The 13391-nt window shown below is 40.3% G+C and overlaps 1 protein-coding gene across 2 annotated transcripts in view; it reads left to right on the top strand.

The window, feature by feature from the left end:
• Pde7b (phosphodiesterase 7B) overlaps window positions 1-13391 on the top strand; it is a 355604-nt gene that overhangs the window by 330153 nt on the left and 12060 nt on the right. For both annotated transcript variants that reach the window (XM_008822074.2, XM_017795351.1), the window contains 2 exons: window positions 7917-8061; window positions 10648-10744. In XM_008822074.2, the coding sequence (XP_008820296.1) occupies window positions 7917-8061; window positions 10648-10744 (242 nt within the window). The remainder of the gene's footprint in view (window positions 1-7916; window positions 8062-10647; window positions 10745-13391) is intronic.

The following is a 13391-nucleotide window of genomic DNA, read 5'->3' as shown; positions in this document are numbered from 1 at the left end:
AAGTGCTGCAGAGATGAAACAGACTGATGTGCATGTAGTAAAGATAAGCCACGTTCTCCCGGGTGAGCTGGAGACCCCTGCGTCAGTGGCAGGGAGCTAGCTGCTGGGTTTCCTGCCCTCACTTGGTCTTCCAGCAGGACGTTCAGTGTCAGGTACTGCAACCCAGAAGCCAGAATCTCGGTGTGCGCTTTGAAAGGGCCTTGGATGGTCTATGACCTAAAGTCAGGGAAAAGGATAATAAACAGCTCTAGGCTTTCACACTCTTTGGCAACAAGGCTCTGCTTTGCCAAATTCCTGTCCCTTATATTAGCAAAACCATCCTCCCGTTTAGATCCAAAGAATAAATATTTGTCAAGAAAGAACATAGGAATTCTCAAGCTAGATTTAGGACTCGTCCAAAAAAAGTGTGTTTTGTCATTGCCAATCTTAGGAAAAAAAGAAGAAAAAATTAAATAGGAGTCAGAAGTTCTTTGTTAGGCTGTGTGTGGTAGCTCATGCCAATATTTCTAGTATTGGAAACACTGAGGCAGGACAGGAGGATCAACACAAGTCTGAGAGCAGCCTGGGCTATCCAGCAAAACTTCACTTAAAAAAACAACAAAACCAAACCAAAATAAATTAATTTAATTAAATGGTTGTTAACTAAATTGACCTCAGAAATTTTTTGTCATTGGCATGCTTCATGTCTCTTGCATTTTAAACAGAAAAGAAAATTCTCATTTTCCTGATCTACTGTTTGTCAGGCCTGAATCTTACTAACTTCAAGGTCATTTCCTCATCTTCCTCCTGGCCCCAACTTAGCTACTGTACTGTCCAAGGCCACCACTAATTCTGATCTCTTTAATGAAAATGTGTAGGACCCAGGGGAGTTAAGTGAGTGGCAAAAATAGATCACTGTACTGTGCCCTTCTTAAGGACACACACTGAGTTTGAGGTCAAGTTTAGATTACTGTTGTGCCACACACGGTTTGCTCTCAGATATAAGCTTATTTCTGAACTTGATACTATTTCATACTGATTCCTAGCAGCCAAAGGAATGTAGAACTTTTAGGAGAAACTGCAATCTTGATACCTTTTTACCCCCTGAAAATAAAACCAGACAAAAAGGGGGGAGGGAGAAAAAGAATTATGAAAGGGGAAAACTGGAAAGAAATAAAGGACCCAGGATGGCCAGCCTCTCCCCAGTAATAGTTTCACAAATTAGGGTCCATCTCCCTTCAGCTACTGCCAACTCATCCCTATACATTTCAAATAAAAATGCCATTTATTTATGTGCCACCGTGTCCTTGTAAGATACTGTATTGCTCGAAGAACACTTACTACATAATAATAATTGCAAAAGGACTTTCCAACAAAAGTTATAATCATCATTGTTAGTTCTTCTACATTCATGCAAATACTTCTAAGTCATTTTCTGATTATTAAAAGAAAAATAGGTTAACTGTAAAAACTAAGGAAGACTGAGTAAAGTACTCATTTAAGCATATGAAATTGCCTTTTTTGAAGGAAGAAAACAGATAAACTATTAACGAGTTCATATGGTTCAATGGATAAAAAGAAGGAAAGTGAAAGTAGTGCTAATTCTGTTAACTAGGAATAAACTTAATCTCGAAGGTATACTTTCTTTTAGCATTTTGAAAAAATGTTGTATTATTATTTTTATGTGTATAAGTGTTTTACCTGAATGAATGTAAGTATACCCATGTCATCAAATGCCTGCAGAAGCCAAAAGAGGATGTCAGATCCCCTGGAACTGGAATTATGGACAGTTGTTAGCTGCCATGTGGATGCTGGGAACTGAACCAAGGTCCTCTGCAAGAGTAACCAGGGCTCTTAACCACTGAGCCATCTCTCCAGCCCCCGCTTAATACCCCATTTTTAAAAATATTTTAATTGAGCTTTTGTACATTTCATATAGCAGTTCTTAATCAAATAAAGACCCCCTTCCCCATCCATGCCGCCCCCACTGGACTCCATGTATTCTGCCATACATGTTAAGTCCCATCCAATCAAGCATTTTACCCGGATGTCCTTCAGTGCAAGTTCATCCACTGGAATCTATTCCACCTAATTAGAGATCTTAAGGAAAGTCAGCTCTCCCACCCAGCACTAATCAATCTCCAACAGTTCTCAGTCTAGGGAAGGAACACTGGCCATTTCCCTCTCACCACTCTGAGCCCTTGTCTGATTGAGTTGGAATGGGTCTTATGCTCGACGTCTGCCACAAGTTCACAAGTCTCCAGTGGCCTAAAAGCCTCTGATTCCCTATGTTCGTGGACCACATGTGGCTCTTACAATCTTTCTACCCTCTCTTCTGCAATGGTCCCTGAGCCATCGGTAGGTGTGGTTTAATATAGGAGTCCTATCCAAGGACACACACTCTGCAGTCTCTTATTCTCTAAAATTTAGCCAGTTGTGGCCTTCTGAGTGCATCACACTCTGTTGTATAAGGAAGCTTCACTGGTGAGAGTTGAGAGATGCACTGGTATTCTCTCCACCCCCTGTTCCGCTATGTTCCCTGAGCCTTAGATGTAGAGGTTCTGCTGTAGGTGTGTTACCTAGGGCTGGGCAGATCTCAGATGTATATTCTCCATGTGTGACCAGTTGTGGAACTCTGCAGTAGCCTCCATCTGTTGCAAAAAGAAGCTCCTTTGATGAGTGGTGTACTGTATGCTTGTCTATAAATATAAGGATTCATATTTAGGATATAGTAAGAAATTTCATTTTCTAGAGATATGCCAGAGATATGGTTTTCTATAGAATCTATGACCTCTCCAGGCATGCACATTTGACTATATTTACAGTGTCACCCATGAATTCACTCCCATTGAAAGGGTTTTAAGTCCAATTAGATAGCTGTTGATTACCCCCCAGATAACAGTGCCACTATGGCACCAATAAGGGTAGTTTGCTATGCCAGTCATTATGTTTAATCATCTTTAGTACTGAGTTAGACCACTGATTGATTTTCTCCCTTAGCAGCTTGCATAGTATCCTCCAGAACTATGAGAGCTAGTCTTCAGGGAAATGACTTGCAGGTCAGTTCCAACTTCATTGCTTCAAGTCCTGTGTCTAAATTATGACCTGTCTTCAGCTGTAGGGTCTTACCTTCAAGTTCTGGGAGACAATCAAGGGCTCCAGCAATAGCCTCTGTTATTTGGGGAGTCTCTTGGACTACTCTGACCAACAGAGACCTCAAAGGGAGGTCTCTCCTGTCTGGCACTGTACTCCTTGCCATACAGCCCCCAGTTATACACATGTACTAATGTTCAGATACCAAATGTGTTTTTATCAAGGGGTTCCCAAGCCAACACGTTTCCCTCTGTCTTCCCACACTACCCATGATCCACTCACCTCTCCTCTCTCTCCCCATCCAACCTCCTTCTTCCCTCCCCAGTCCAAGCTTCCCCATTATCCCCATCCTCCCCCTCCAAAACACCTACCTCCCATATCACCCTTCTCCTGAGTTCCCTCTTCCCCCACCCTCATGGTTCCAGAACTGCATGTCCCTCCTTCTTTGTCCCACCCAAACACTCCCACTTTCTCCACCTTCCTCCGGTGGCACCTGTTCCCTACTATCCCCCTCTTTTAGGCCTTTTCTTTCCCTTTACCTCTGTGTTTCATTTCCATTTTCCTGGCTCCTGCTGTTACATCAGGATATATACTTACACATAAGGATTTGGTGTTACAGTCTGCAAATGAGGGAGAACATATGCTGCTTGCTTTTCTGAGTTTGAGTTACTTCACTTAGTATAACAGTCTGTAGTTCCATCCATTTACCTGTGAATTTCATAATTTCATCTTTTCAAATTGCTGAGTAGAACTCCATTATGTAAATGTACCACATTTTCATTTTCCGTTCATCAGTTGAGGGACATTTAGGTTGTTTCCATTTCTTAGCTATTGTGAAAAGAGCAGCAACAAACAAACATGGATGTACAGGTAGAATGAGTTTTTTTGAATACCCCATTTTTTTAAATATAACCAGTTTGTAAAAAAATATAAGACATATGCAGAATTGTTCATTGTTCTTTTTAGGTTTTTTTTTTTTACATTTTACTTATTATTTTTATTTTATGTGTATGAGTGTACTGTCTGCATGTATGTGAGTACACCCATGTCATGCAATACCACGGAGGTCAGAAGAGGGCTTCAGATTTCCCTGGAACTGGAGTTAAGGACGGTTCATAGCCTCCATGTGCATGCTAGGAATCGAACCCAGGTCCTCTGCAAGAGCAGTCAATGCTCTTAACCGCTGAGCCATCTCTCCAGCCCCTTTAGACTTTTATTTTTATATTTTTATTTACATGTATGTGTGTGTGTGCCTGCTTGTATATATGTACCACACATATGCAAGTGCCCTTGAAGGTCAGAAGAGGGCATCAGAACCCTTAGAACTAGAATTACAGGTGGTTATGAGCTGCCAAATGTGGATCCTGGAAACAGGGTCCTTTGCAAGAGCAGCAAGTGCTCTTAACTGCTGAGCCATCTCTCCAACCCCTGTTTTTAGAGTTTTGGAGACAGAGTCTCCCTCTATAGCCCAGGCTGGCCCAGAACTTACTATGTAGCCCTGGCTATTTAGACTGATAGCACTCTTTCTGCCTCAGTGTCTTAAGCGATGAAATTACAGGCGCAAGCCACCATACTTGCCTCATATTATAGTTTCTGTCCTGATGCTGTTTATTTACTACAAAGACTTCTTTCTGTATCATTAAATCTGTTACTTAAAGATATTATATTGACTATATGGCACAATTGTGTCCAAATAGATCTAATTATTTATTGTCTACTGTTTAGAAGTTAAATGGTTTCCAAATTTTCATCATTATAATATTTTAATATTTTATTATTTTTATTTTATGTGCATAAATGTGTATTGCTTGCATGTGTGTTAGTGCACCCGTGTCATACAATGGTCAAAGAGGATGTTGGATTCCCTGAACTGGAGTTACAGATGGTTGTTAACCACCATGTGGATGCTGGGACTCAAACCTGGGTCCTCTGCAAGAGTAATCGGTGCTTTTAACAACTGGGCCATCTCTCCAGCTTTTGACTTTTAGTAAATTAAAAGGGGGCAACAGCACTAGTGGTATATTTGACATTGTGTTTGAGACACTAATGCATCAATATGTGTTTGATGAAGTAGTTGTAATTCTCAGTGGGTTCTCAAGACGCTTGCAGATGTTCTGGTTCTAATTTTACTTATAGCATGCTTCATTCTAGAAAATAGTTGCTCACAAATGTAGGTGCTGCCAAAAACCCATGTCATGAATAAGGTGTGATTGTGAGAAAGTGCTTTTTTTCTCTGGGAAAAAAGGACTTATAAAAGTGTAGGAAAGAGACATGATCAAATTTTTCTTTAAGTTGAATGTGAGATTGCAGCTCCATGCTCTGTTTGAAAATTGGCAGGTATCTTTATGTCATCTGAACATGAAGTCACAAATACACCAAAATACTGATTATTTTCCCAGAAATCTTGAAATCTAAAGAGCATATTTTTTTTCCAAAACTGTGGTACTCTAAATTTTAAAGGTTCTTATTATGTATCATCACATGATTTTTTTTAAAGTGATGCTTACCCATGCTCCCACTCATGAGTTTTAAGAAAATCTACCAAAAACCAGATGTGGTGGTGCATGCCTTTAATTCCAGCACTCAGGAGGCAGAAGCAGGTGGATCTCTGTGAGTTCGAGACCAGCCTGGTTTACACAGAGAGTTCCAGGCCAGCTGGGGCTACAGGGAGACCCTGTCTGAAAAAGACCAAAAAAAAAAAACAAAAAAAAAACAAAAAACTACCAATGCATTATTTCCACAATGAGCTGTATCTTTTATTACATTTTTAAATATTTGCAAATTTCACATAGGGATGTGTATGTACAGAGCACGCACAAAAGAGAGCTCTTCATTCACTGACTACATGTCTTATATTTAAGCTAACATTGAAGTGTTTCATATATTTATTGACTGCTGCTACTTATTTAGAGAAAACTTTTTGTTCTTTTCCTATTGTCTTATCACTGTTATTCAGTTGTAAGGATTCTTTGTATATTAAGTACAGCAACCATTTCTTATATTCAACTATTACTTGAAGTTTTTAGTTTGTCTTTTCATTTGACTCAGGAAACAATTCTCCTAATTAAAATGGTTATATTTTCTGACTGTAAATTTAGTAAATACCCATATTTTTAAAATGCACATAATATCAAAAAAATATAAAAAGAAGGAATACTAATCATAATTCTACTACATGTCTAATTTACTTTCTATTACCATATAGATCACACTTTACATGTATTCCACTTTGTTTTCTTATACATTAAAACATAACATTTTTACATGTCAATAAATATATATAATCCTATTTAATAATTGCATAGTATGAATGTAGCAGTTACTGAACTAATCTCCTACTTGTAATTTTTTATTTTTGTTTCTCCAAAATGTTTCATTATTATAAACAATAACAGGAGTATTGTTATAACACAAAGCTTCCTAATTATATCTTTGTTAATGTTAACATAAATTTGTAGAACTGTTGATCATATTATTTCTATCATCATATACTTTTTACACTTATTTTCAAAGTACTCTTCTGACATACTGCACTAACTTATGTATAGTAAATCAGAGATGAACATACCCTCTGGTCCAATCATTTCATTCCAGGATATGTACCCAAGAGAAACTTCTGCATCTGTATGACTGGAGGTAAATAAGGATGTTTATTAGAGCATTTTTCATGATAATCAAAAATCAGAAACAACTCACCCACATGGCAGCTAACAATCATTCGTAACTCCAGATCCAGGGGATCCAACTCCTTCTTCTGGCCTCCATGGACATTGCATGTAACTGGGTACACTTATATACATGCAGGTAATATACTCATACACATAAAATAAAAATAATAAATAATATATAATAAAATAAAAAATAAATAAAATATTTTTAGTGGATAGTCTTACACTGGAATACAACGAAATAATGAAAACAAATGAATTATAGCCCACCATCAGCATGAATGAGTGTATTGTATTACCTGCATGTAAGTACACCCACGTCATGCAAAGTCCATGAAAGTGTCAGCTGTCATGTAGGTGCTGGGATCCGAACCTAGATCCTCTACAAGAGCAGCCAGTGCTCTTAACACTGAGCCATCTCTCCAGTTCCAGACTATCCATTTTTGCTAGTCACTTGAGTTGTTTCTGATTTTTGATTATCATGAAAAAAGCTCTAATAAACACCCTATTGACCTCTAGTCTATAGGAGAAATCAAGTTCTAACCTACACTATTTGTACAGAATTTCCCATTTCCCTCTACCATTTGTTGGCTAATATGTCTCCTTCCTGCTGGTTTGCAGTGGTGTCTTAATTTACCTTACACTTCCACTGTCTCTTTCTGGCCTATCTATTTTGTGCTATTGCTGATTCTTTCTACCCCATAGTGCCAGTCACTATTACTCTCCTCCAAACTATGACTACTTCTATCCTCTTTTCTTTCTCCATGAAAATCTTAATGTGTGAGCTACTTTGAATTCTCAAGAAGCACAATCTTATACAAGTGTGTGTGTGTGTGTGTGTGTGTGTGTGTGTGTGTGTGTATAGGGGTGTGTGTATGTAGGTATGTGTCCCCCTTAAAGCATATATTTTTATTTGACTTTCAAAATTTCCCCCCATAGCAACCATGGGGATGTATAATATCCATAACTTCCTGAGGTTTCAGTCCCTCTTTGCAGCTCTGACATGCCTCCTCTCCAAGGACCTGCTCTCAGGCTGTGAGGGATTGGGATGCTATGGATAAGCAAATCAAAGGCCTAAATGAGATGACAAGCCAGATGACAGTGAGAGAATCAGTCATCCTCAAAAAGATTTGCTTTGCAAGTATGTGTTTTTCTCTTTTGTTCTTGTGGATGCAGACAGGATATTGAACAGCAGCTGGGTTCCCTGATTTTAGCCACAGACATCAACAGACAGAATGAATTTCTGACCCGATTGAAAGCTCACCTCCACAATAAAGACTTGAGACTGGAGGATGTACAAGACAGACATTTTATGCTTCAGGTAAGCAACAAACGCCATTAGCCTTGCTAAGTGGAAACACTTAGAGAAGTGATCGATAATTTTAGCATATTTGAGAAGGAGTTATATTCCATGGTATATCTTAAAGTAGTGACCTACTTTATTAAAAGCTTTGAGACCCATGAAATTGTTAAGTGATTTCCAAACAAGCAAAATCTAGGTTTCATGTCAGAAAATGGATACCATCTCATTTTCCCTTGTTCGGTAACTGCCTCATCACAAAGTAGCCTCAATGGAGGGTTGCATGTATGCAGTGAGTGTTTATATAGGTAGTTACTACTAAATATGTAACAATTCTGGGGATCAACCCAGGAGGGCCTGTGTTTGCCAGGCATGCTAAAGCAAGTGCTCTACCTCTAAGCTACATCCCTGCCCTAGTTTGTTTCTCCATTGCTGTGACAAAATACTCTGACCAATACCAACTTGGGGAAGGAAGGGTTTATTTTATCTTACATCTCCTGAGTCACAGTTCAACAGGGAGCCCAAGGTAGGAACTCAGGGCAGGAACCTGGAGGCAGGAGCTGGAGCACAGGCCATGGAGGAACTCTGCTTACTGGCTTGCTCCCCTGGCCCCTGCTCAGCCTGCTTTCTTATGCAACACAGGCCCACCTGCCCAGGGGTGGCACCACCCACAGTGGGCTGGGCCCTCCCACATCACTCAACAATCAAGAAGGTGCCCCATGGACATGGCCACAGGCCAGTCCAATGAAGGCAGTTCCCCAACTGAGGCTCCCTCAACCCAGGTGTATCAAGTTGACACTAAAGCTGTCCAGCACAATCCCCAACCCGAGCGATTACCACATTTTAAGCCTTGATAGAAAATTAACGAGCATGATACTTATGCCATTTCAAAACACTGCTTCTATAACAGGAAAGTATATTAATTATAATACCATCAAAAATTTTAAAGCAAGGCGCTTTCCTTCACCTAAGACCTATTTAAATAGGCTTTGAGTTAATTCTTTTTATTTACTCAGCTCCTTTTTGCAGCTGGGGTTTACCATTTTTGGATACCAAAAAATAAACTAAGTTGAATCAAATAGAACTGAATTGGATCAAGCCCAAACCTTTCTGCTTTACTCCATGGAAAGAAACCATTTAGGATGCAAGAAAGAGGAACACAGTGGACTTTGGAACTGAAGTTTGACCTGGTATCCAAACCAGAGCCTTCTTCCTGATCTTCCATTTTCTCTTGTTTTCCTACCCTTTTGGCACATGTGACTGAATACACATGAACTTATCTAGACAGACCAACTTTAGCCAGGGAGCTGGAACTGCACATGGGAGACTGAACCATAGTCATTTGGTTTCAGGCCTACACACTGTAGCTATCCAAAGTGCTGTCCTTTCCAGGGAATACCCTACTTCCAGCTGTAGAGCTGAGCTCCCTCACTCTTCTTCCTAAACCAGTCTTCTACTACCTAAGTGCTTAAAGACTAGTACAGAGAAGCAGGGTGCAGTGATGCATGCCTTTGATCCAAGAACTTGGGAGGCAGAGGCAGGCACATCTCTGTGAGGTCATGGCCTGGTCTACATAGCAAGTTCCAGGCCAGCTGGGGCTATGACTCTGTTTAAAAAAAAAAAAAAAAGACAGTGCTATATACTCACAGATGTTAATTTAAATGACTCAAGCTTACTTATAACTGAAATATTGTAATATTTGGCCTGAAGACTTGCATTTCAAAAGGAAGACTTGACTAACTCAAAGGAATCCCAAAAGTCCCTGGAGAGGACTTCTGCCCCTTACCTTTGCCAACACATGCACTGGTGCCCTCACTAACCAAAGAACAAATACACACCAGAATTTATATCTTAGTGTGATCCAAGGCTCTCCCACAACTCAACACTGCTAGCTGGTCTATGACCTAAGGAACTGGATCAAAACAATGGTCATTGCTGTTGGGCAGGTCTCCTGACAGCAGTCTCTCGGCTACTGGTCAAAAAAGAGAACCTACTTGTCTAGGAATTGAAGGTATCTCTCCTAGGATCATCACCACTGACAAAAGGTGATAGTCCAGATCCAGAGCCATGTACGGCAAGCCAAGAAGCCCTGACTTAGCTGAGCAAACACAAGACTCCTGGGTTTAATATAACTTAGTGCCCTGGCTGGCAGTCTGAGCTTACTTCACACCAATACTGGCATGTAAATGCAAACATATAATTTAAGTGATGTATGGAGTCAGTCAACATGAGAGTGACTTCTAGATGATCTCACTTAAGTCTAGCCAGATCCCTGTAGCTCCCCGCCTCAGAGGGGTGGGACAACAGAAGGAGCCAAGCCAGGCTTTCATTGGCCTGCCCACCCCAAGTCTTCTCCAGGAAGCTCTGTGTCCTTGGACAGTGACTCTTCTCTCCTCACTTCTATAAAGTGGGAGTTCTGAATGAAGGGTTTTGTGCAGTTGTGAATAGCGGCTGTTTCCTGAAGAAACACGTTGGGGAGGCTGTCTGTAAATATGGGCTTGGTACCAGGAGGCAGACAGGCAGACCTCACGGGCCCCTTTGGCTTGGGGTACATTTGAAACTTAAGAGACATCCTCTGACAGCCTCTCCCTGTCCTGCCATCCTCAGATTGCCCTGAAGTGTGCTGACATTTGCAATCCTTGTCGAATCTGGGAGATGAGCAAGCAATGGAGTGAGAGGGTCTGTGAAGAATTCTACAGACAAGGTTAGTAAAGACCGCACAGCTGAGATTCTTGTTTCTCCCTCTTCCTGTTAGGCAATTATCCTAATGAAACAGGAAATGGCTAATCTATCATGACATTTGTTGCTTCATCAACTCTTATTATCCAAACCTTTCTCTTCAACACTTTTGAATCATCCAACCCTTTTGTCAGAAAGAAATAATTTAAATAACAGGTAATAGTAAGACACAATCAAAATGAATAAAATGTGCATATGAATAGCCAGATATATGTATATGCTCATATTTATATATCTTTCCTCTGTGGCTATAACTATGTGATGGACAGTTGGGTTTTTCTCTGACCTTCATTTTAATGAACTGAGCACAGCGTAAAAGCTAAATGCTGCTTGGGAGTCAATGTTTTCCACTCTAGCTGAAGGACTAAGATCCTTCCGTATACCTTCTCCTCACTTTCTTAAATGAAGTTCATAATTAAATAGGTTGCAACTATCCACGAATAGAGTTAAGCCTTTCAAATGTAGTTTAAACAGTAAAGTAGGTGCATTTTCCTGTGAAAAGATGAATGGCCCTAAGTTAGGGTATAATTTTTCAATCTCCTCCTTTCAGAGGAAGGCAGTGAACTAGCAACTAAGATCCTGACAGTGGGTAGGATTTCGGCCTTTCAACGCAGCCCTGTTTCTTCAGGCTGTGTTTCAACATTCAGGATGTTTGTTCGGGCATCAGTGGTGCCCTCATGCTAGTGACAGGATCAGGTTTAAGAGGCTGAGAACAAATAAAGCTTGAAGTGCCCCACATACCAGCTCTGTGGAGAGGTCAAACAGCAACAGTGAGCCTTTTGGAGAAATGTCCATTGAAAGATGTGTCAATGACATCATGATGGCCCCAAAGGCAGAAGACAAAGAGGAACTGAGTTCATGTGAGGCCAGACTGCTCAGCTCACTGTCACATTATCTCAGAGTGAAAGTGCTCATGTAGCTCCTGCAACTCTGGAATTTCACTTGCAGTGAGTGTGAGTGGTTAGAAATTTCAAACTCAGTTCTAGTGGGCCTTGAAATGAAATCTCCACTGAGGTCAGAACAAAAGGAAATATGATGATATTTGGAGCAGAATGGTTGTAGATTAAGTAGGGTGAGTGCTTACTTCAAGTATGATATTTAAACTATTGAACTAGCAGTGAGAGGAAGGTTAGGACCTCCATCCTTGAAAACCAAGATTCTTCTCTTCTCTGTCCCACTTGATTTTGATTCAATCATGTGCTGTGGTTGGTCTCAATTACAGTCTTGCCCTTTAACTCGCTCATCTAGCACTTTATTTAGATTCTGAGCAACTTAGGGTAGGGACCATGTGACTTGGGTAGGGACCATGTGACTCTTAAGGCCCATAGAGTTCTTAAATCAAGGTTGTTAATTAAGAGGAGTAAATGGCACCAACCAAGTAATATGACCTATAACATTTCTTTGCAAAAACTGACCCTAATAAGATATGCATGTGTGGCACAATAAGATTTGAAAAGAGCTAGAACATTCACAATGCCAATTACTAAAGATGGTCTTCCAAACTTTGTTCTCACATACCTCATGACAGGCAAAGGAACTGAAAGAACAGACCAGTTCCTGCTGATTTAATAGCCTTACACTCCAGCAGAAGTTCTGCCTGTTTTGAGAAGACTAGACTCTGGTCATCCAAACTGTCTTTCTTCCATACAGAATTTTTTTTAACTCTCTAGGAATGATTTCCCCCATTTTGAGTAACCTTACTCTGGCTCTCAGTTAGGGGTTTGGATTCAAATGCTAACTCATCCCACTCCTCCTGGAACGCAGGCTTCTACCAACCGTCCTAGACAACTGTCTGTTTTGCTGTTGTTTGTTGTCTGTTGTTTTAAGACAAGGTCTTGCTATAAAGCACAGGCTGGTCTGGAATTTACAGTTCTCCTTCCTCAGGCTCCAGAGTGCTGGGATTACAAGCATGAGCCACTGTGCCCAGCTAGGACAAATACCATGAATAGAAGACATGATGTTAAGCAAAGAAAAAGATCCCTAAAATCAATGTTGCAGACACAGTGGGAAAATAATGACACCCTATGAATTAGGAAAACTTTTAGATTCTCAGAACAGAGATTAGGATTCCAAGTACCATGGCTCTTCTTCCCCAGCCCTTAACGCCTTAAGAATCTCTGTCTAATTGTTACTATAGGGATTAATAGCTCCACAATTAACCTAGCTTTTCCAAAAGATTTTATTGAACATCTATTTTTAGCCTTGTCTGATCCTCACCAAAACTGATTTTTCTATAAACAATAACACACTGGAAATGTTACAATTGGCACAAAGAAGTATAACTGGTTTGCATTTGATACCCTTGAAATGGCAGTCAGTAATGTTCCTGGAGGGGAGAAACTATTTGATTTTCCTCTTTATAATCTCTACGCTGATCGGCAAAACTTCAACAAGTGATTTACACATGTCTGTCAAGTAAGTGAAAAAAAAAATGATCTGAGGGCTGGAGAGATGGCTCAGCTAACCACTGACAGCACTGGCTGCTCTTCCAGAGGACCTGGGTTCGATTCCCAGCACCCACATGATGGCTAACCATCATCTGTAACTCTAGTTTGAGGGGATCTGACACCTTCTTCTGCCTCTGCAGGATCTTCATGACACGGGTGCACTTA

Source organism: Nannospalax galili, unplaced genomic scaffold (assembly GCF_000622305.1).
Source record: "Nannospalax galili isolate Female #2095 unplaced genomic scaffold, S.galili_v1.0 scaffold186, whole genome shotgun sequence".
NCBI classification, from domain to species: Eukaryota; Metazoa; Chordata; class Mammalia; order Rodentia; family Spalacidae; genus Nannospalax; species Nannospalax galili.
The sequence above is the reverse complement of the archived record's forward strand: the minus strand, read 5'-3'. Positions and strand labels throughout refer to the sequence as shown.